The sequence below is a fragment of the Trichosurus vulpecula genome, chromosome 2 (genome assembly GCF_011100635.1).
Source record: "Trichosurus vulpecula isolate mTriVul1 chromosome 2, mTriVul1.pri, whole genome shotgun sequence".
NCBI lineage: Eukaryota > Metazoa > Chordata > Mammalia > Diprotodontia > Phalangeridae > Trichosurus > Trichosurus vulpecula.
In genome coordinates this window covers 23,771,284-23,795,677 of record NC_050574.1, presented here as the reverse complement: position 1 = coordinate 23,795,677, position 24,394 = coordinate 23,771,284, and the positions used below count along the sequence as shown (strand labels likewise).

General features: G+C 48.1%; 1 protein-coding gene across 1 annotated transcript; it reads right to left on the bottom strand.

The window, feature by feature from the left end:
* Positions 1–321: 321 nt before the first annotated feature.
* GPR153 (G protein-coupled receptor 153) lies at positions 322–21,385 on the bottom strand. The gene is made up of 5 exons (XM_036744347.1): positions 20,880–21,385; positions 15,739–16,168; positions 6,876–7,065; positions 4,608–4,792; positions 322–3,371 (listed from the first exon to the last, which is right to left on the bottom strand). The coding sequence occupies exons 1-5, from the start codon at positions 21,233–21,235 to the stop codon at positions 2,580–2,582; spliced, it is 1,953 nt and encodes a 650-aa protein (XP_036600242.1). The 5' UTR covers positions 21,236–21,385; the 3' UTR covers positions 322–2,579.
* Between the last annotated feature and the right edge of the window lie 3,009 nt (positions 21,386–24,394).

Here is a 24,394-nt window from a genome sequence, read left to right as displayed (position 1 = left end):
GAATATGTTTTGGGGATACTGTGGTATAGTTGAAGAACACATCTGACACTTACTACTGATATGATCTTGGGCAAATTACTTAACCATTCTAAGCCTCAGTTTCTTTATCTGTAAAATGGGGAGAATACGTACAAGACCCAGGTCATAAGACTGCTACAAAACAATGTGCTCTGCAAACCTTAAATGGTCTAATATTACTATTTCAATGGGCTTTTCTCAATATGGTGCAAGCAAGGTTATTTTTCCACTTGAGGGCAACTGGGGTAAATTAGGGGAGCATGAAGCCGGGCCTATAGAGCCAAGTGCAAACCATTCGGAGGGAATTTTATTCAGTCCTGTACAGAAGAGAATTGGCAAGTTGTCCCCAAAAAGAGAGGAAAGAAAATTATAAACAGGTCCCCAGTGCTCCCCACTTTAGGGTGAGCAAAGACAAATAAATCACTTTGGATAGACAAACCAGTATAAAGACATTTGGAGTGCATCAGACAACGTGGATGCAACAGACTCTTTACAACTGCAAAATACATACACACAGCATACTTTGAAGGAGTGGTATGAGCCCCATAAACACTAGTGTGAACATCATGGTCATTGTGCAAAGGAGGGGGGTCCCGAACCTGGAGCCCCAAATGCAGCAGAAGCCCCTAGCTGGCCAGGGCCCTGGCCTCTCCCCCCCGGGAATGGGTATTTCTGCTGGAGTTTTAATGTCTGATTTCAATAAGATGTAAACGGCTCCGGTTGAATGTCTAAGATCCTGGAAGGGAGGGAAGGTTTCTTTTCCTGCCTTTGTATCCCCAGGGGCCCAACACAGTACCCAGCTCATAGCAGGAGCTTAATAAATAAATTCTCATTGGATGAGATTTGTTTTTTTCTAAAATCATGTAAAAACTGGGTTCAAAGAGTTGGGATTTTGTGCTCCAACCGCATTAGCCTCCAAGTATTGCCACGTGACTGTTTTGATGCTATAAATGTGTGTGGAAAAATAGACAGTATTACAAATTTTAAACAATTGCTTAAAGCCGTATCTTTCCCCTCACTCTGGGCCGAAGGGAAGCAGGAAGCAGTCACTTACCCCAAAGGAGGTCACTGACTGACCAACATTTGTTCAGTCCTTAAAGGCACAGCAGCATTTTCTGGAGAGGTTCCTCCAGCTCTAAGAAAATCAGCCACAGTCGGATTGCTATTTACACTTGTGTGTGTGTGTATGTGTGTGTATGTGTGTGTGACCTCCCCACCCCCGTATTGTGGCTGCAAAGAGTGACCTGAGATGTGTGGTCCCTCCCAGCAACCGAAATCCCTAAACCCCTCCCTCCCTGCTCAGGAGTCTTTTTAATTGCTTGAGAAGGAAAGATTCAGGGCAGCCTATGTACAGGTCCAGCTTCCATATACCCCTCCCCACCTCCTGCCCCCTGCCCTTGGAGATGCTGCCAGGCTTGGGCATTTCCACTCTGATTTGGGGCTGAGACCTAGGGAGTTCTGCACTGTCTGGAGCAGGAAGGCCTGTCCCCTGACCTTCAAGCCAAGCCAACATGGGAGAGGAAGACTGAGCTGTGGGCTGCTGGGAAAGGCTCCCTGGAATGCAAGGTCCTGGCCTATGTATTGCTCAATGCCCAGAACACCCACTGTCTTTCACACTCCCAGCTGGCGATATGAGATACAGTGGAGAACGTAGATATTGGACATCGGAACATCGTACCTCCCCATGCCCCTCTCAGATGAATGAAGCCTGGAGATTTTCAGTCCTCCCTAGTTTGGTCATCCCAACTATTACCCCACTGCCCCATTCTGCACACAGAAAGGACATGAGTCCTCATCACAGCCCTGAGAGTTAAGTAATTAGTATCTCCTATCCTTCACAGGAGGAGAAACTGAGGCAGAACAGGTCTGAGGCATGTGAGGAGGGAAACAGATTTGGGCTTTTCAATGCCCCTGTGCTTTTGGAGATCCCAGAGAGGATCTTTCCTCTCCTTCCACAGCCCCAAGGGGTGAGTAGAAAGGATTGGGGGAGAAGGATGGAGCTACAGTTAGTTATGGGTCACAGTGGAAAATGGATAGAGTAGTCAAGGAAGGGAGGGGGAGAAGAAGGAAAAGGGAATGGAGAGTCGGGGGAGAGAGACAGGGAAAGGAAGAGGAAGGAGGAAGGAAGAGACGACCTTGTGTTCTTGTTTCTACCCCATGTGGGATTCTCAGCTGCAATGCCAGGCTCCTCCATGCCAGCTCACCCTTCCCTCTTCTCTCTTGTAGATTTGAGCTCAGTCTGCACAAAGCAGAGGCCCTGCCTTCTGCCCTTGGTTCCCAGCCTCCAGGGGTCTGTGGTTCCTCCATCTCCAGCTGGAACCACCAGCTCCAACTTTAGCTCAGCTGGGCTTCTTGGAAGGGGAAGGGGAAGGAGAAGAGAGAGCGATTCTTTGGTGTTTTTACTCCACTCCGACTACCCCAAGGCCAAGGCCTGTGTAATAGCAGAAGAGGAGAAATCAAGAGCCGGTTACCCTTTCTCCCCCTTGGCCCATGGGAAGGGAGCCTGGGGGTAAGGGGCCAGACACTCTGTGATGGGGAACACTGCCCCTCCCCCCCAACCACTAGGAGGCTGAGCCCAGGGAGTCAGAATGTAAGGTGATATACCCCGAGGATTCAGAGGGAGAGCTCAGGAAGCTGCTGTTGCTGCCTTTGCCCCCCACTGGCCTCAAGCTCTCAGAGTCCCCCCAGGAAGCACTCAGGCTCGTCCGAAACCTTTTGGAGTCTGCATCCAAGCCAGTCTGGTGGGCCCCTGGGGGAGGTGGGGGTTCTTCACACGCAGGGGCCTCACAAAGCTCAATGTGGATGGAGCCCTGGTGATGTCTGTTGTCCACAGGGAAGAAGCCTGGGGACTGGAGGTCCCTAACCTGGAAGGGTCCTGGCAGTGCCAAGAGGCAGCCACGACCTTGGCCGGAGAACCGGCGCAAGGCCTGTGGCTCTTTCCCAAAGTCTGTCAGGGTGAAGTGGGCAGAGGGGCAGCCAAAGGTGTCAGGAAGCACAGAGGCCGATGCGGAGCGAGCTGGGCTCCGGAGAGGGCTGGCCAGAGGGGACTCATCGATGAAGCTTACCACCTCCTCGCGGCTAAAACAAGCCAGGTCCTGGCCACAGACCTCATCTCGGGGGAAATGGCGCAGGGACAGGAGACTCTCTGCCGACCTCCGACGCTTGCGGTAGGGGGTGACTTCTGAGAAGGCCAACAAGCTGCCCCGACGACGATCGGACGGGGAGGGCAACACCAGGTGCGCCAGAGTGGTCATGTCTTCACTTGAGCCCCAAGGGCGGTGCAGATAAGCAGGCAAGGGGACTGTGGGCCACATGTCTGTCTCATCATGGGAGTACCGCCTAGTAGGAGGAACCTAGGGACAGGGCACAGTAAGGGAGGTGATCTAGCACCATGGACACCTCTCTCTCCCATCTAACTGTCTACTATCTCTCTTTCTCTATCTATCCAACCTATCCATCTGTGTGTATCCATCCCTCTGCAGTCCATCTATCCATCTATACACGTATCTCATTTATCCAGCCATCCACCTATCTACCTATCCAACCATGTCTACCAATATCTTTCTAACCCATCTCTCAATATATTTAATCCATCTACCCACATATCTAATCAAACTATCCGTATCTAGTGATATCTCTGTCTCTCTCCCTCTCTCTCTCTCTTCCCCCCTCCTCCCCTCATAGAAGTTCTTAACCTTTTTTTTTTTTATAAACAGGCAGCCAGTGGTGTAATGGATAGAGCATTGGGCCTGGAGTCAGGAAGACCTGAGTTCAAATTCAGCCTCAGGCACTTAATAATTATGCGACCGTGGGAGGGTCACTTAAGCTGTGAGCCTCAGTTTCTCAACTGTAATACGGGGATAATAACAGTCTCTACTTCACAGGGTAGCTATGGCCATCAAGTGAGATAACATAAAAGAAAAAGGACTCAGCAAAGTGCTTGGCACATAGTAGGTGCTATAAAATGATTATCCCCTTGTACCAGGAGCCCCTTTGGCATTCTGCTGTGGCCTTTGGATGACTCCTTGGAATCATGTTTTTAAATGCGTAAAATAAAATACGTAGGATTACAAAGGAAACCCTACATTGAAATAGTTCTCAAAATAGATATTTTTAAAAACAACCAAATTCATGGACTCTAGGTTAAGTTATCTGATCTATGGTGAAGTAGAATTAGCTAAGCCTCAGAGAGGGAGACCAGGATTCTATGCTGTGTGACCTGAGAGAAAATACAGGGTCTGCTTCCAGTTCTAGGGAAGGAGGGCACCTGTCTTCTTGGAAAACGAAATGAGTATGGAAATAACTTTGGAGAAGGAGTGTGGTTTTCAGAGAGGAGAGATGACCCCTGGGGGACAGTGGTCCCGGTGGTCCAGGCATCAATGGGCAGTGTGGGCTCCTCTCTCCCTCCCTTTCTTCCTTCTTTCCTCCCTCCCTTCCTCTTCTTTCCTTCCTCTCTCCTTCCTCCCTTCTTCCCTTCCTTCCCCCTCCCTCCCTTCGTTTCTCCTTTCTTCCCTCCCCTCTTCCCCCCTTCTTTCCTTCCTCTCTCCTCCCTCCCTTCCTTCCTTCCTCCCCTCTCCCACTCCTGTTACCTGCAGGTACTGCATCTTGTCCTCCTGGATGGGCTGCAGGGGATAGAGCTGAGGGATCCCCCTTTCCAAGGCAGAGAAGTCATACTTGGCAATGTGGTCCAGGGCGAGGAAGTCGCCCCTGTAGCTGTAGTCAAAGGGCCGCTCGTACACCAGGTCCGTGTGGAGGCCCCCATCCAGGCTGGTCTCTAGGAGGGGCAGAGGCTAAGAGCTGAGCCAGAGGCCTTACAGAGGGAGGGGACCCTGGGGCTCTGGAAGTTCATACTTGGCTGCTCCCCCTTCCCCAAACTAGAAAGGGCCTTTTAACACAGGAGCAGAGGTTTGACTCAACTGAAGAGCCCTCCTCAGTCTGTAGAGGAACAGGATACAAGTCCTGGATTGATGAGTGAATGGAGAGTGGGAAGCTGGGATCCCATAATGGAATCAGACATTCTAGAGCCAGAAAGGAACTGCAGGGATCACTACCAGGACTAGCACGGGTGACCCCTGGGAGCTTAAAGGAATTAGTATAAGGAGAATTAAAGGCAAAGTAAGGCAGCTCCCTGGCTGAGCCCGGTAGAAAGCAAGTTGCACGGGGGCAGGTATCTCATCATTTAGGCAGCTAGGTGATATTGCAGGTAAAGTGGGGAACTAGAGTCAGGAAGACCTGAGTTCAAATCCTGCCTCAGACACCTACTAGCTGTGTGACCCTGTACAAGTCACTTAACCTATGTCTGCCTCATTTGAAAAATGGGGATGATAATATCACCTACCTCCCAGGGGTTTTATGGGGGTCAGATGGGGTCACAGGCAGAGCACCTTGCAAACCTTAAAGACCTACAAAAATCCTAGTTATTGTCACTACTTTCTGTCTTTGTATCCCTGGGACAATTGGCACATAGTAGGTGCTTAATAAGGCTCAGGTCAGGTGACCTGACATTGACATTTGACATTGACATTGACCTGACACTGACATTTCAGCGGACCATTGAATTTGGTTTTTCACTATCTTGAGGTCTGATCTTGACACCTTTTGTCATCCTCAGTATTTTATTTTGTGCATTTAAAAACATGATTCTGAGAGGGGGGCTTCTACACAAAGCCTTTCCTGATTCCCCACACCCACCTCCCTCCCCCATTACCCTGTATTTATTTGGCTCACAATTTGTATTTATTTGTGTTGTTACTCCTTCTCAATAGAACGTAAGCCCCTTGAGGGCAAGGAATATTAGTTTTTGTTAAATCCTGGCTGAGGGAGTGTTTCCTGAATGAATGTCTTTTTTCCACCAACCAGCAGAATGCTCCAATAAGGGCTAGATTATGATGGCGTTCTTCCAGCGCTGCATAGATCTGAGAATCTAGGTTAGAAGTGGTGAGCTGCGTCTGGTCGCTATGGTAACCCTCCATTGACCAGAAGATTTCATTAAGCAGAATCCCATTCCCTGGCTGAGCTAGCTAACAGGGAGCTAGCGGGGTGGGGGTGGGGCGGAGGGATGCACCAATGAATGTTTGCATCAAATTGGCTGAAGACCTAGAAAACCTGCCCAATGAAAGGCTTCCTCTGGTCATCCAAGAGAGGCCTGGAGGGTGATCATCACAGAGAACCTGTGGCTATTTCATCCCCCCAAGAGTCTCCTCCCCAGCCAGCGGTCATCCCGTACCTTGCGGACTTCAAGGTGGGGGTGAAATTGTGGAGGGAGAGACATTTCTGTTCAGTGGCCTTGGGCTGGAGGGATTCTGGTACTGTCGGGAGGTGACGTATCAGAAGTGGGGAGATCCGATGGCACGGGCGATGGTGCTGGACTCAGAGGACCTGGGTTCAAATCCCACCTAACACCTACTATCTGTGTGACCTTGGATAAGTCACCTAATCTCTCCAAGTTTCCCTATCTGCAAGATGCCTCTGAGGTCTTTTCTAGCCCTGGATACAGGATTCCAAGTCCCTTCTCCTCCCTGGGCCTCAGTTTCCCCATCTGTAATATGTAAGGGTTGGCCTAAATGGCTTTTGAGGTCCCTTCTGCCTCTACATCTAGGATCTTTCCCTCTCCTTGGGCCTCAGTTTCCCCATCTGCAAAATGGAGAGGTTGGCCAAAACAGCCCCAGTTCCTCCTAGCCCTGGATGTAGGAATCTAAGTCACTTCCCCTCCCTGGGTCTCAGTTTCCCCATCTGTAAAACGACTGAGATGGCCTCTGTGGTCCCTTCTGGCTCTGAGACCTCTGGTCCCCCTGCGTGACTCCCAGGGCCCCCTGCTGACCCTGATCTCCCAGGCTCCCTGGAGCCCCAGCGCTCACCCTCGTCTGTCTCGTCATTGGACATGAGGGCCACGCACTTTTCCCAGACAGCCTTGATGTCAGCCCGATAGCGGTCACAGGCCCACAGGAAGAGGGGCAGCAGCAGGGACTGTACCACTGAGCACCAGAGCATGCACAGGGCCATCCAGGTGTAGGAAGTGTCCGACTTGAGGCTGGTGAAGCTTACCACCTGTGTGATGACATGGGAGAAACCTTCAGTGGCCGGGCCCACAGAACCACCAAGGCACAGTTCTGCGGTGGTCACTATTCTGCTCAAGAAACCCCAATGGCTCCCGCTGCCTCTAAGAAAAAAAGATACAAACTCCTTTGTTCATCATCTAAAGCCCTTTACACTCTAGTTCCAGCCCACCTTTCTAGGCTTTATTGTACATAATCTTCAATTGTGCCAAAATGGCCCGTGGACTATTTCTTACACACAAAGTCCCATCTCTTGCCTCCATGTCTACACAGGCCAGAAGCCCCTCCTCCCTCCTCTCTTCTGCCCCATAAAACTCCAGCTCCCTTCAAAATGCAATCTGGTTCCACCTTCTCTATTAGGACTTTACTGATCCCTGAGGCTGAGGCACTCAGAGTAAATGAGAAAATAGTGGGGTGGGGACTTTTTTTTTTGGATTTAAAAAAATAGACAAAATGGTTTTCATATATTTTAAAAATATTCAAAATATTTTTCATATATTTCAAAAATACACAAAATATTTTTCATATATTTAAAAATATACACAAAATATTTTGTACATTTCAAAAAATATATATTTTTCATACTTTTAAAACAGATGAAATATTTTTCATGTTCCCAAAGCAGATTTTTTTTATGTATTTGAAAAATAGAATATTTTTCATATTTAAAAAATATACCAAAATTATTTTGTACATTTCAAAAAATATATATTTTCATACTTCCAAAAAGCAGACAAAATATTTTCATGTGTTCCAAAAACAGACAACATATTTTTCAAACATTTCAAAAACAGACAAAATATTTTTGTATATTAACAAATATACACAAAATATTTTTGTACATTTCAAAAAAAAAATATATGTATATTTTCATACTTTCAAAAAATAAACAAAATATTTTCATGTTCCAAAAACAGACATGTTTTTCATATTTCAAAAATAGTAAAAATATTGTTGCATGTTTAAATACATGTACAAAATATTTTGCACATTTCAAAAAATAAGCACAATATTTTTCATATATTTCAAAAAATAGCCAAAATATTTTTTGTGCATTGCAAAAAATAGACAGAATTTTTTGTACATTTCACATGCATACACACATGATTTTGTTATATTTCCCCTCTGAAGATCCCCAGGCCTCCTAAATTTATTTTGTATTTACTTGTATGTGTATAAATCCACAATCGAATGGAAGCTCTTGGAGAGCAGGGAGTGTTTTGTTAACTGTCTTTAGATTTCCAAGCCTATACAAAATATTCTCTCTAGAGCTTATTTGTCCACAGATGTTTGCATGTTGCCTCCTACGTTAGATTGTAATCTCCTCAAGGGCAGGAACTGTCTTCTACTTTTCTTTGTATTCCTGTGTGGCTGGCACAAAGGAGGTGTTTAATTAATGTTTATTGACCAGTGCCCAACACAGTGGTTGATAACACAGTAGTTGTTTAATGTTGGTTGGCTGTAATGTTGGCTGTTGGTTGATCTCTTCCACCATCCCCAGAGCTCCACAAAGGAGCTCAGTCCAGAAAGTGGGATTTGAGTCTTCGACCCATCGGAGACCCATCTCACTGCATGATCCCAGTTATCTTTTGAATGTCCAGGGCCCATTTTCCCAACCAAAAAACTTGAGTTGAGTTGTTTTTCAGTCATGTCCAACTCTGTTCCATTTGGGGTTTTCTTGGCAAAGATACTGGAGTAGTTTGCCATTTCCTTCTCCAGCTCGTTTTACAGATGAAGAAACTGAGGCAAATAGGGTTAAGTGACTAGCCAGAGTCACAAGTGTCTGAAGCCAGTTTTGAACTCCTGGTCTTCCTGACTCCTGGCCCAGCACTCCATCCACTGAACAACCTAGCTTCCCCTCATCTTAAAAAAAGGGGGGGGGGATGACAATTCCTGTCCTTCCCTATCAAATGAGATAATATTCATAAAACACTTCCTATAGTGCCTGGTACACAGTAGGTACTTAAAAAATCTTGTCCACTTCCTCATCCTCCCTGTCCAAGACGAGATCACAAAAGTGACTGTGCTTTGAGATCTTTGGGGAAAAAATAACATATGTGGTACAATCCCAACCACCCAAGCCCGCAGTGAACTCTCCCCAAACAAACTTCTGTATTCCTTCTAGAATTATGGGACTTAGGGCTCTGGGAGTCCTTGGAGATCATCTGGTCCCATCCCTTCCATTTGAGAGATGAAGACACTGACACCTAGATGATTGACGATATTGATATTGTCATGTCCATGATAGAGAGGTTCAATGATCTACCCAAGGTTGCAAAGGAGTTGTAAGTGGTAGAACCAAGCTCCTCTCTGCATGATACCCCTGGGATATTACGCAAGGGGGCCATTATGGACTCTATGGTCCAGCTTTCCTCTCCTCCAGCAAAGAACCTGGGCATGGGATTCCCCGCAGCTAAAAGCATAGTGCCAAAGAATGATATGGGGCAAGCTTCATGAGCAAAATGACTGAATGAAGGGGTCTTAGCTAGAGGGATCTGCTTCAATCCCTCATTTTAGAGAGGAGTCAGTCAACAAGCATTTATTAAGCACCGACTGTGTGCCCTAGGCATTGTGCTAAACACTAGGGATATAAAGGAAGGCAAAAAGACAGTTTCTGCCCTCAAGGAGCTCCCAGTCTAATGAGGGAGACAAGATGGAAACTAAGACCCTGCACAGAGCCGAAATTTGACCTCAAACCTTGTGACTCCAAATCTGGCGCCATTTTCTCTACCTAAGGCTTCCTTCCCACTCCACTTATGTGTAAGATTCACTTAGTGGCTAATCACAAGGGCCCATAGGTCAGAGGCATCATACTTCAGCAGAAAGAGTACTGGCTTTTTAGTCCAAGGACCTGGGTTTAAATCTCAGCTTTTCTACTCCCTACCTATATGACTTTGGTCAAGTTACTGCCATTCTCTGGGCTCCAGCTTCCTCCTCTGTAAAATGAGGGACTTGGACTAAATGAATTCTAAGGTCTCTTCCAGCTCTAAATCTACATGCCTCTCTCTCATGACAGGAAGTTAGGTGGCACCATAGTGTATAGAGTGGCAGGCATGAAGTCAGGAAGACTCATCTTGAGTTCAGATCCAGCCTCAGACACTTACTTGCTGTGTGACCCTGAGCAAGTCAGTTCACCCTGTTTGCCTCAGTTTCCTCCTCTGTAAAATGAGCTGGAGAAGGAAGTGGCAAACCATCTTTGCCAAGAAAACCCCAAATGGGGTCACAAAGAGTTGGACACAACTGAACAACACCACCCAAATCTTTCCTTAAGATTCTGTTGTTATTTAATTTTTCCTAATTATTCACACGTATCACTTAATGTATAGTCAAGAGAACTGGGCTAGGCACATGAATAAACTGGGCATGAATGAACATCTGGCCATTGATTTACTGGCCATCCATAGGCATGCACACATTTGCTCTGGGGAGCCCCTAGGAAGAAAGCTGGCCCAGGGTCCCAGAGGCTGGTGGATCCCAGCAGCTGGCTCCTCCCCATTTCTTGGGTATCTTGGCTGTGCACAGGGTGAGCTCTGCCTACAGACAAGGGGAGCCTGGGTTGCTTTTCTGCTGACTAGAACAAAGAATGATTCTCACTAGTTGACTTGATGCAGGGCCTGATTACTCAAAAGAGGATTCCCCATTGGGAGGGGACAGGGTGAAAAGCAGGGGAGGCCACATCAATCCTTGGATCTAAGACTGGCCAGAAAGCTTGCTTCCTTTTCCCAACAGTCTGCCAGGCACTCAAGTTGACTCCCCCAGGCTGCTCCTAACTGCTAACAATATCCAGATGGATTGCCTTTGGGCATCTGCAAAGTTCTTTTCCTGACCCAAAACTTCACGGTATGAAGCAACGGTCCATCTATCTAACTAATATTCTTCTACCCATCTGGCTTTATGTTTCTGACTCATAAAGCATCCTGATTTCCCAAGAATCAAAAATGATTATTGCCCAGAGGGCAATGGTGAGGCCCATGGTGGATGCTTGAAGACTCTCTCCCCCTTCTCCATGCCTTGGCATGGGCTGTCCCCTTGTGCCTGGAATGTTCTCCCCTTTTTACCTCCACCTCTTAGAAATTCTGGCTTTCTTCAAGATTCAGCTCAAGATCTACCTTCTGCAGGAGGCCTTTCCTGGTCCTCTTCGCCAGATACTTTCTATAACTACCTTCTACCACTCAAAAGAAAGGCAAGATGCCCAAATTTAGAGCCATCTCCACTCCAAAAGTTCATGTGGACTATTTGTGGCCCCCAGGGGTGAAGCCTTCTGGGCTCACATTGGTCTGATCAGCCAGTCGGTCACACTATGCCTTGTGATGTCATTTTGGTCCTCTTCTAGAACAAAGGACAACAACCAACCTTTTACCAACATGGCTCTCCATCTTCCACCTCCATTCCTTTGCAATGGAACGTAGGGCACTCTCTATGCCTGGAATGGACTTCAAATGACAGGGCCTCCCTTCTTAACTACCTTCTATTTAACTTTCTTGTGTTGTTGTTCAGTCATTTCAGTCATGCCTGAGTCTTTGTGACCCTGTTTGGGGTTTTCTTGGTGAAGATACTGGAGTGGCTGGTCATTTCCTTCTCCAGCTCATTTTAAGACAAGGAAACAAAGGAGGGATTATCAAAAAAAGCCAGCATGGGTTCATCCAGAATCGGCCTGGCCAAACAAAGCAGCCCTAGGAGGACTTAGAAGGAGTGGTTGGAAAATTGTTGATTTAAATAGAGTGAACAAAACATGTTTGGTTGTATTGATGTCCCATGTTGTTTTTAATAAAATATTCCATTTTTTAAAAAATGAGCCATACCAGACCTACCTCATTTCCTTTTGATGATGGCATTACTAAGATTACTAAAATGGGGTTAAGTGACTTGTCCAGGGACACACAGCTAGTAAGTGTCTGAAGCTGGATTTCAATCTTCCTGACTCCAGACCCAGCATTCTATCCACTGCATCACCCAGCTGCCCCAACCTCCTTGTATTGCCTTTGATTATATTTGTTCTTAATGAGTACTCTCTCCCCCAAGAACATGGAAGCTCCTTCAGAGTAGGATATTTCATCCTTTGTGTTTATATCCCCAGTGCTTGGTACAAAGTACGTACCTCATAAACACTTGTGGAATGGTTGACTAGGCTGTAGGTAACTTGTATGGACCTGTGTATTTACCTGTTGTCTCCTCATTAGAATGTAAACTCCTCAAGGGCAGGAACTATCTTTGATTTTTCTTTAGATCCCCTACGCCTAGCACAGTCGCTGGAACATGGGAGGTGCTTAATAAATGCTTCTAAACAGACTGTTTGATTAATGAATGTGAGCAGGCTACAACAGATGAACAAGGACTCATGAAGGGAAACCAGCATCAAAAAAACATACGATGGAAAAGAAGATGGCCTGATCACATAGGGAAAGTGACATTAGGACTGATGGATGCCCACGGTACCCTTGTGACATCAAGAGAAGGCAAAGAAGGTCCTAGTATGTTTGGGTGGGGAAGGGTCCCACAGTAAACTTATGGGAGGACATGGAACAGGATGGGAAAGGTTGGGATGGGCAGTGATCTGCAGTGGCAGAGGGAATACCCACGTAGAGGAACAGATCCTGTGCGGTTTCTGGGGTCAGTGCCTGACCTTTCTCAAACTATATCCATTATTTTACAACAACTCTGAGCAAGCAGGCAACATTAGTCCCATTTCAGTGATGGGGAAATCAAGGCCCAGACAGGTCACCTTTGCTCAGGATCACATAGGTGGGTTCATGGCAGGGCTAGGAGGACTAGAATTCCCAGTTCTATGCTTTCTCCTAAACACATTATCTTCCAGTCACTGACTGACCCACAGCCATCCGGTGGCCAGATTTTGACTGTCAAAGAAAGGTCTTTGCCTTTTTTAAAATAAAAATTTATTTTATTATTTTATTAAATATATTAAATAAAATTTGTTAAAATAAAAATTTTACATTATCTAGATTTCCCCCTTTTCCTTTCCTTATCCCTCTTCCATTTCCTTCCTTTAGAGGCAGCTAGGTTGCCCAATGGATCTGTACTCCACTGGACCTAGAGTCAGGAAGATCTGAGTTCAAATCCAGCCTCAGACGTCTACTAGCTATATGACCCCGCACAAGTCCCTTCACCTCTGTTTGCCTCAGTCTCCTCGACCATAAAATGGGGATAACAACAGTATCTACCTCCCAGGATTATCGTGAGGATTAAATGAGATAATATTTGTAAAATGTTTAGCACAGTGCCTGGCATGTAGTAGGTGCTTAATAAGTGCTTCTTTCCTTCCTTCTTTCCTCCCAGAGAGCCACCCCTTATAACAGAAGATGAGTCTTACTTCTTAAAACCTATAAACTTAAATTTTTTTAAAAAAACCCTGACTTTTTCTCTGCCCCCTTATATGTTCTCCTCCCAGGTTCCTTTTCCTTCCCTGGCTCCCCATCTTCGCCTCATTCCAGCCCATTAGCACAGCTCTGTGACAGACATTTAGTCCCATTTCTAAATAAACATATTTGTTTCTATCAGAACCCACTGGGGCTGGGAACTGCCTTAGCTCTCTGACCTTACATGGTGAAGACTGTGAAGCTCATGGGATTTAGCGCTGGAGGTCACATCTGAGGTCATAACAGATATGACTTGAAAAGTCAACAAGCATTGATTTGGCACCTACTATGCGCCAGGTTATGAGCTTGGATAGACTTTGGGAGATAGTACAGGACAGAAGAAGCACATGGCATGCGAGGGGGCCACGAAGAATTGGAAGCAACTGAGCGACTGAACAAGAACATGCGCCAGGCACCGTGCTAAGCACTGAGGAGGCAAGTACAAAAAATGAAAAAATCCCTATTCTCAAGGAGAGGGTAGGGACTGGGTTTGTCTCTGTACATCAGCCAGTCTAGCACCATATGCGGAGAGGGGATTGAGGGAGCATATAGAGAGGGCTAGGGATTCTGAAACACCATCATTGAGAGAGCTCTATCCCAAATGAGATACTTTGGAGAGCCTCCAAGTGGCCTCCAGCCCCCTGCAGCAGACCCTTATACTCATCCCCTCATCCTAAACATGACGTGGAAATGTGAGGGACACAGTCCGCTTGCCCTTTCTAGTTTCTCAAGGGGGGATCTGCTAGGAGAGCCAATCTAAACCAAGAGTTCTTAACCTGGTCTATGGATCCCCAATAGGCCTGTTGATAGATTTCAGTGGACCACTGAATTTAGTTTTTCACTATTTTTGAGACCTGTATTTCAATGTCATTGATTTCCTTTGTAATCCTCTGTCTTTTATTTTGGGCATTTTAGAAACATGATTCTGGGAAGGCAGGGTATAGGCTTCATGATGAGGGCTATAACACAAAAATGAGGGGGTTCAACTAAATGGCCTCTCAGGTCTCTTAGCTTTGCATGTCCCACTTAAGTCACTTAACCTCTCCAGGTCTCAGTTTCCCCTTCTGTAAAATGAAAGTGTTGGACTAGATGGCTTCTGATGCCCTTTCTAACTCCAGACCTAAGTTCTGCACTTTTGTGCGTGTGTAATTTACTTTTCCTGGAGCTCTTACCACTGATTAATTCAAGAGGACAGGAGCTAAAATCAGCTCATCCAGACCTACTCCAACGCTTCCCTGCTGCTCGGTCAGTGCAGGGGGTCAGAGGCCGGGACTGGGCTGCCAGGCTGATGGAGAGACTGAGTGAGGCAGAGGCCCGACGGACAGAGGCCAGCTTCTGCAGTCCTATGCTTTTCACCCCACAATGCCCCAACCCAGGTCCTTTTAGCCCAAGGCCGTGAGCCAGCTCATTTCTGGACCTCGCCCAGGGAGTGGAAGGGAGGAAGGGACACTGTCTCCTTCCGAAGCAGTCTGTTGGCTTGTCCCTTCCCCTTGATGGCTGAGAGCTTCTCATCTCTTTACTGGAGATCAGTCTCTAACTGGGACCATTGCTGATGAGTCGTGTCTTTTTAAACTCATTATCTTCTCTAGGAATCTGCTCTCCTCAACACCTTTAAAACAAAACCCCAGATTCAGTCTCTCTTCCTTTTTTTCTCTGGGAATCTTTCGTGTCCCTAGCTCTGGCTCCCTGCTAGGCCCCTAGTCTTTCCTCTGACCACCAAGGAGGATAAGAGCATTCCAGACTCAGGAGGGATCTTAAAGGTCATTTGGTGCCAACCCCAACCTCCTTCCCCTGCCCCCAAATCTGCCACCTTGGCCAAGTCGCTCTCTAGGACTCATCTAAAAATGAAGGGTTGGACCAGATGATTTCGAAGGTCCTTTCTAACTTGAAAATTCTATGATCTTTAACATGGTTCATAAATGTGAGTTATTAATTTTGCAGAGAGCAATGAAGTCACAAACTGTCCATGAGTCTGTTTTCTTTTAAAAATATTTTGACAATTGCATTTCAATGTAATTGGTTTCTTTTGCAAACCTATCTGCAGGGTGTCCCAAAAGTCTTAGGGCAGACTTTTGAGGCACCCTGGATTTTGTTGTATGCATGATTCGGGCCTTACCAATCTGCCCAAGGGGTCCATGACTCAGAAATGGCCAAGAACCCCTGGCCTAGAGGGTAAAGATTCAGAGCTATAGTTGCAAGGACCAAGAGATTCCTTTCCACCCCAGTGGCTTCCACATCTCGAGGGGACAAAGATGGCAGCCCCACCCTCCCTCCTCCAGACCCCAGCTCACCAGCACAGGGAAGCCCATGAGGCAGTCATAGATGAAGACGATGCCGGCCACCAGGCATGTGATCTGCAGCGAGGTCTTGATGGGCTCCGAACCATCGATGGAAGAGCGGCGCTTGCCTTGAGCGTCCTCCACCACGATGGTCGGTACGTTGAACTTGTTACGGTCCAGGTTGTGGCCAGCGTGGAGGGAGAGAGTCTGGAAAAGGGTAATGGCGGTGCAGACCACCCCCATGGCCACACTGCCCCCGATGAGCAGCAGGAAACACACCCCAAAGCCCAGCCCGATCTCAGTGACGATGAAGCGGCAGTCGTGGGCATAGAAGCGTTCGGTGGTGTCGTGCCAGCCCACGGCAGGGAGGGTGGACAAGATGAAGGACACCATCCATATGCCCATCACCGTGTGGACCGCCTGCTTCTTGGTGTTGCTCAGCCTGCCAGGGAGAACACCGAGCCACTCACTCACAGGGCCTCTGGTGAGCCCGGGGGAGAGGGGACAAACGTGCCCAGCCCCTAGTGAGCACCCTGACTCAAAACAGACCCAAGCCCTGACTCTTCCCTACCTTCACCCAGGCCCCAAGAGTGGGTGGAGTTGAAAAATGTCTTCCCCTTAATCTTTTACTTCAGGGGACATCTATGACAACTTTAAAAATCCACAATTCTTTCCTGGTCCTTGAGAAGTGGTAAGTGCTGTGGGAAGAGGTCTGGAGTTAGAGGTCCTGGGTTCAAATTTTGCCTCTGTCATTTACTATCTGTGTGACCTGGGGCAAGTCACAATCTCTCTAGGTCTCATTTTTCTCCTCTGTGAAATGGCCTCTGTGGTCCCTTCCAGATCTAAAGCAACAACACTAGGAGCTCTCTGATTTTGGTTTCCCTTTCTGTAAAACAAAGAAGTCAGACTAGATAGATGTCTTTGGAGGCCTCCCAGGACTAGAGCTATGGATCACATGATTATCCGGTGCCTCAGTTTCCTCCCATGTAATATGAGAGGAGTTGAGTGAGCCCTGTCAATGACGCTCAGGCTTCTGTAATTTATTCATAGCCACTCCACACCAGCCCCTCCCTGGCGAGATTCGAGAATATTAGTGCAGCATATATAACCCATGTTAAACTGTTTACCATTTTAAAAGGAAGGGGGAGGGGCGGGAGAAAAATTTGGAACTCAAAATCTTGTAAAAACAAATGCTAAAAAACTGTCTTTACATATAATTGGGGGGGAAATAAAATAGCTTTTTAAAAAAATCTATTTATTTATTTATTTTGTGAGGGGAGGGCAGGGCAATTGGGGTTAAGTGACTTGCCAAAGGTCACACAGCTAGTAAGTGTGTCAAGTGTCTGAGGTCGAATTTGAACACAGGTCCTCCTGACTCCAGGGTTGGTGCTCTATTCACTGTGCCACCTAGCTGCCCCAATAAAATACCTTACTAAATAAAATACTATACTAGACTCCTATACCAAAATACTAAAGAATAAAAATAAAAAAGAATATTAGTGCAAGAACAAGATCATGTTTATATGGGGGTTAATGTTTATAAAACTGGCTCCACAGCCATGTGAAATAGGAGGAAGGAGTACCATTATGCCCGTTTTAGAGATGAGGAAACGGAGGATCCCAGAGGTAAGTGATGGTCATACAGCTAGGAAGCATCTGAGAGGATGGACTTGCCCCCAAGGCTTATACAATGGCAGTCTTAGAAGGAGGTCTCCTGGTCCACCGCACCACTGCCTTCTCTGAAATGGTCCATTCCCAGCCGCATGTCCCATCATTCACCATGAACGGTAATCCTGGCATTAAACGTGGTAGGTCGCCCTTCTACCCAACCTCTGGGATAAAATGTCTGTGCTCTCCTGTGTTTGAAAGAACCTCAGGGGCACCTGTCTCCTCACCTGGCGAGACAAAGGCCCAGGACCCCCGAGAAGAAGGCGCCACCCTCCTTCCCTTCCCCCTGACCCTGCTCTAGGCCTGACAGGAAGGGTCTCGTCATAGCTCTTGCTCCGAAAGATCCTCCCAAGCAACTTCAGCCTTCTGACAGTGACTGGCTCTGTTTCAAATGGATTTTATTCAGTCTCATCAAAGTATGGGACAACAGGTTGGCTCCAACTCCCCTCAAAACCAGAGGAGGGAAGGAGCGGCCCCTCTCACCCTCCCTACCTCCTGCCAAAGGCTGGCCGGGGCGGAGGCTGGGCCCCTCTCTGCCTCCTGGGGTTCTCAATGGAGCTAGCAAAGGGCAGGCACACACATACCAGTTACGGGCTCCAGACAGTGCAGATATTTCCCTATGTAGGTCAGAGCTCTCACTGTATACAGCTAATGTTCACCATCCATCAGTAAATTAGTCAGCTGGGCCTGGTTTGTTAACTTAACTCTCTTCATTAGGGATACTTAGCACAGAATAAAAGGGTTAAGAGCCTCTCAAATTAGTTCTGGGGGTAAGAGTAAACACAAGAACAACTTATCACTAGATTCTATTTAAACTTCTTTTTTTTTTTTGGATGTGCCAACGGTACCTAATGAAGACAGTGGCCATCAGTGAAGGGGCAGAAGCCATCAGGTTAAGAGCAGAAACCGTCCACATGAAGCTCTACTGCTAATGCATCCTAAGCTGTGTGGATGGCCCAGTAAAGAGGGTGTGAAGTTAAGGAGGAGAGTGGGGCACAGTCATGAACTCTCTCCCTCACTGCCCTCTCGGAACCAAAGAACATGCTTCTCTGCCCCTCAGCACAAGCCCTCTTTATTTTTATTCAGGAAGACAGATAATGCAGCAGCCCCAGCTGCTCTCTGGCCGTCTGGGGACCATAGCCTGGCAGTCTAGAGGGTGGCACCCAGCTGGGATGGCTATCCACTTCCCTGTTTTGTGTAGGTTCTTCAGGACCCCTTGGGCCTCTTCAGGTATAGCCATCAGGATCTCCTGTGATTTGTGATAAAGCTGGGGTTCCTCCCCACAGCCCTGGCTCGGGGGTGTGTGTGGGGGAAAGGTCAGATGCCCAGAGCCTGGGAAGACTCTCCTTAAGGCCAGGGCCTTAATGGTGGGGCTATGTCAGGAGTGGGCATGGTGGGCTGGCTCCAGAAACCAAGAAATCAGCACAGGACAGCAGTGTCTGGTTTTGTCTCTATCTCCAGTGTGTTGGATTTAAATGGATTGGGTGGAGAATTTAAGTTGTAATAAAAGACTGAGGTTTGGGACAGACAGGTTGAGACAAACTATTATCTTGCTTCCTGGCTTTTGCAACAGTTCATTGGGTCATCAATTTAGGTCTTGAAGGGACTTTAGAAGCCAGTGAGTCTAAGCCTCCCCGCCTCCCTCCTGCAATCCCATATTTTACAACTGGGGAAATGAGGCACGGTTGAGTGACTTGTCTAGGGTCATAAAGCTAGTAAGGCAGAATTTGAATCCAGGTCCTCCTGACTCCACATCCGGAGCTCTGTCTACTATTGTGGTTTTCTGGTTAGTTTTAAGCTTTTTGGAGTCTGGTGTTCCACATAGAGCTTGGTGCCAACCCAGCCTAGATTCTAATTTATCCTTGTCTGTTTCCAATAGTCTGAAACTGTACCTCTCTCCAGCTGGCCTCATGACCAGCATGAGGTCAGCCTGGTGAATAGAGGGGGGACGGGTGCAACGTCCTCTTTACCACCCCCTGCCCTAACAGATCCTCTGATTTCTTCCCAGGCCTGAAGTTAATGCTGTGGGGCCTCATTAGGAAAGCTTCAGTCCTCCACCCAGCCCTGAGTCACTCATTCTGTGAGGCCCTCCTTGTAGAAGGAAGCATCCAGACCGGCCACGGGGGCAGAGGGAGCATCCAAAGTGTCTTCCAGCTCCGTCTCATTTTAAGGGGAAGATAAGAAAAATAAATAATAAGGATATATACCATTTTAAATTTACACACATTCTCATTTTATCCTCACAACCACCTCAGGAGGTCTTATAATCCCTATTTTACAGATGAGGAAACTGAGGCAGACAGCCATTAAAGTGGCTCGCCCAGGGTCACCCAGCTCCTAAGCATCTGAGGCTGGATTTGAACTCAGGTCTTCCTGACTCCAAGTCTAACATTATCTACTACAACTATGTCATAAGGATAGGTTGTTTTTTGGTTTACAAATCACTTTCTTTCCAACACTCATGTGTGACAGGTAGTTCAAACACCATTATCATTTTGTAGGTGAGGACACAGATTCGGACGAAGGGATTTGTTCAGAGATACACATACATTGTGGGGAGATTTGAATGCCACTGGTAACCGATGTCTTTTGTTTACTAAACATTAATGGGCTTACTAGAAGGTGGGGAAGGGTGGTCATTGGTCCGAAAGGAAATATATATATGGGAATTTACCTTTCGGACCAATGACCACCCTTCCCCACCTTCTAGTAAGCCTGCTCTTGGACAAAAATTGAAAAAAAGGAGAAAAAATAGCAACTATGTCGGAAGGTCTGTGTAGTAATCCACACCCACAGTCTCCATCTATGCAACTGAGAGAGAGCCATATGATGGACAAATCAATGGCTCTGGAGTTGGGGGCCCTGAGTTCAAATCCCACCTTTGATGCTTACTACCTCTGTGACCTTGGGTAAAACACTCAGCCTCCTGAGCTTCAGTTCCGTCACCTGTAAAATGAGTGGGTGGTACCAGACAGCCTCTGAGGTCCCTCCCAGCCCCAGATCTGGGCTGCTGCGATCCTTCAATTCTCCAGGGCCAATCGCTGAGCTTTATTTAGTACGCCCCTCACCACTATACATATGCATACACCTATATGTATGACAGAAAGGAGGCCCATGCTGCCAGTCAGGAGCCCTTCCTGGGTCACTGCCCTGAATCTGCCAGTAATGAGCTGCCTGACGTCTCCTTCTATAAGATGCCGGAAGGTCTGCAGGTCCCTCAACCTGTGGTCTGTGATGCCTGGGACGAGCCCTCTGTAAGGGGAAAAGGCCCCCTTCTAGTTCTAACATTCTGTGATTCTCTATGCAGAGGTGACATGGAACAGAGCTGAACTAGGGCATCGGGAAGGCCTGGGTTCCCAGCCCACCTCCGACCTAGGACAAGTCTGTCTTGTTTCCAGACTGACAGCCTCTGAGGTCTTGTCCCACCCTAACTCTATGACCCCACTTCCCCTTCCCGAGGTGCCACACCTTGCGCCCGGACTCACCGGTAGTTGACTGGCCACCGGACCATCCACATGCGATGGTAGGACAGAGAAGTGACCGAGAAGCAGGTGACCAGGGTGAGGGTATAGAAGGTGGACACAAAGACTTTGCACAGCCCTTCATTCCATTCGTAGTCTGAATGCTGACGCCGGAGTTGGACCACTGAGTACATGGTGATGGGGACAGCGATGTTGAGCATGTGGGTGCCAGCCAGAGTGCACAGGAGGAACTCTAGTGGCTTCCATTTTTTCTGCTTGGCACTGACACTCAGGATGCCCCACGCGTTGGCCAGCAGCGAGACCCCGGCACATGCCAGCCAGGCCACAGCATTATTGTGCAGCCTCTCCTCATCCTTCATGGTGCAGGGCTGGGGCCAGGCCACAGGCCCAGTGGAGCCGGATGGGGATGGATGGACGGAGGATTGGGGGCAGCACAGACATCCTCTGGTGGAGCCCTAAGGCCCCAGGGAAAGAGCACAGCCCCTTACAGAGGGCTGGTCCCAGGCATCACGGACCACAGGCTAAGGGACCTGTGGAGATGGAGAGAGGGTGAGAGCTCTGTCCTGTCTAGGAACCCTGGATCCAGCCCCATAAGACCATCCTCAAGCCAGCCTCTTGTCCCCTGGGCTATTCTCCTTTGGGCTCATCCTGAATCTTCTGACCTGTCTCCCCTAAACCAGCTTGAGGTGCCCAGCTTGAAACCTCCAACCTAGCCCCATTTACCCAGTTCAAAGCCCCAAGGTCTTCCATGCCCAGCTCCTAAACTCTGACCTGTTCCCCCTTTGCACCAAGTTCGGAACCCCCAAGCCTGCTCTTCATGCTCAGCATGAAAACTCCAACCTGTCCCCCTGACCCAGCTCAAAGCCCCCAAGGTCTTCTATGCCCAGACCCCAAACTCTGATCCATTCCCCTTTGCACAAATCTCAGAACCCCCGATTCTGCCCCCTCGTGCTCAGCCCCCAGACTCTGACCTGTTTCCCCTTGCACAAATCTCAGAACTCCCAATTCTGCCCCTCATGACCAGCCTGAAACTTCCAATCTGCACTCCTTGACCTAACTCAAAGCCCCAAACCCTGTCTCTTATGCCCAACCCAAAATTCTGACCCATCTCCCTTGCACCAAACTCAGAATCCCCAAACTTGCCCCTCACGTTTGGCATGAAACCCCCCACCTATTCCCCTGACCCAGTTCAAAACTCCCAATGTCTCCTATGCCCCGTATAAAACTCTGACCTAACCCTCTCATACCAAGTCCAGAGGTCCCTAACCCTGCGCATTATGCCTGTCTGAAACCTCTGATTTCTTCCCGTTTGCACCAACCTCAGAACTTCTAAACCTTTCTCTCATGCTCATCCTGAAGCCCCTTCTCCCTCCATAGCAAGTTCAGAGCCCCCGATCCTGCCTTTCATGTGCAATCGGATACTCTCAGGTATCCCCTCTGCATCCAGTTTGAGATCCCAAAGCTGGGCCCACTTTTGAGGTCACAGGCCTCAATCTTGCTAACCTAGGCCATCACGGTGAGCACAGAGCCCCTAAATCTGCCCCTTACTATTGATCCTAAGATCTCAGCCTTAGCCCCCATCCCTTTCCCATCTAGTCTGACATTCTTGATAGACCCTCTCCATCCAGCTTAAATCTCCCGAATGTGCCCTCCCCACCTAGCCCAAGGTACAGCACCTGGCTACCCTGTACTAAGCTTGTCACCTCTGATTCAAGTGTGACACCTTCAAGGCAGCCCCTCTCTGTAGCCAGCTTGAAACCCCTGACCCTAGGACCCTTCCTCCTCAGCCGGACACTCCCAGTGCCCCTCCACTCCCTCTAGCCCCAGAGCCTGACAGCGTACAGGACTCTCCTAGCCTGTGGCTCTCCTCCTCTCTGCTGCTCTTAGCCCATTCTCTCTGCTTTCATCCAGAACCTTTCCCCTAAGTACTTAAAATACTTTCCTTGGCCAACTGAGTGGACCCACCTCTCAAAGGTGTCCACAGAGCAAAGTGGGGAAAAGGGTAGAGTGATAAGTGTCAACAATCTCTCATCCCCGCCCTGCTGCCCTCTGAGGCAAATCTAGACCACTCTGCTGTCCATCCCATCTCGAATCACCAGGTCCTATGGAGGCTCTCTCAGGCTCTGCCTCCAAGTGGTATGTGCTCAGATTTTCCAAATCCCATCACATCCCAGGAACATGCTGTCTACCTGGAAGAGGGTCACTTGTCTGAAGGATCCTGCTGTCTCCTGAGGTGAAGGACTTAGAGATGGTCAGCCATGAACAGGGGGACTACAATGGACTAAGACCATGTCCGTTCTTCCTATCTAGCAGACGTAGGCTCAGGAGAGGCAAGAACCCAAATAGTGATGCTGGGATGAGGAGGGGAGGGTTTTAGGAGTAGGAAGTGCCCCCCTCTCTGATGAGGGGCTCACACACAGACAGCACACTGCTTCACGGATATGGATAGATCCAGACACCTCTGCTACAAACCAGCACACGCACATTCTCTCTCTCTCTCTCTCTCTCTCTCTCTCATTTTCTCTCTCTCTCTCTCTCACACACACATACACACACACACACTCCCTGTCTCTCTCTGTGTCTCTGCTTCTGTCACACACACACACACACACACACACACACACACACACACACACACTTCCATATTTTCTAGGATTGCAGTACTGGCTAGGCCAAATGGGACAGTCCCCTGCCTCCTTTCTTCTCCAGGGTCCATCTCAGCTTTAACCCAAGTTCCCTCCCTCCCAATGAACACTCCTGGCCAGATGGACCAGTCCCAGGCCAAGTACCTTCCTCACCTTCCTCACAACTCCTCGGTCAATCGACTTCTATTAAGCTCTTCCTGTGGGCCAGGCGCTGTGCTAAGCACTGGGGATACAGAGAAAGGCCCTCGAGGAGCATCTGGTCTACTGGAGCTCTCCCATGAGGTCAGACTGAAAACCATGATGGCCCGCAGAATGGAAGGCAAGAGCCCAGAGTCTAGAATTCTTCCTGTCAGTAAAGCCACGGGCGTCAGTGTGCGGTCAAGGGTGGAAGAAAAGACAGAAGGGGGGCAGAAGGGGGAGGAAGAGCCAGAGAACAGGAAGACGAATGGCTGACTTATACAGAAACATCCCCCTAGACTATGTAAATCCACAACAGGGCTTAAGGCTCTGGGTCTAGTCTGGGTCAAGATGCAAATACCACTGGGGGAGCTTTGCCCTCATCAGTCCTTTGTACCTCAGTGTGAAGGAGTTTATCAAGTACTTTCAATGTAACCCCACTCTTCTTCCTTAAACACTTATCCTGCATATGGCACCATGCCCGGGGCTGGGACCTTCCAGCAGGTGCCTTCTCCCAGAAGGCTGTAGTTTGAACATAAGTAAATGTATACGAAGTAATTTTAAGAGGGACAGAAAGAACACGAAAGAGAGGGGTCAGGGGAGTGCAGATTCAGGAAAGCCTCTGCGAAGGAGATGGCAGATGAGCTTTGCTTTGAAGGGAATCGCTGTTCTACGATGCCATCCCAGGCATGGGGC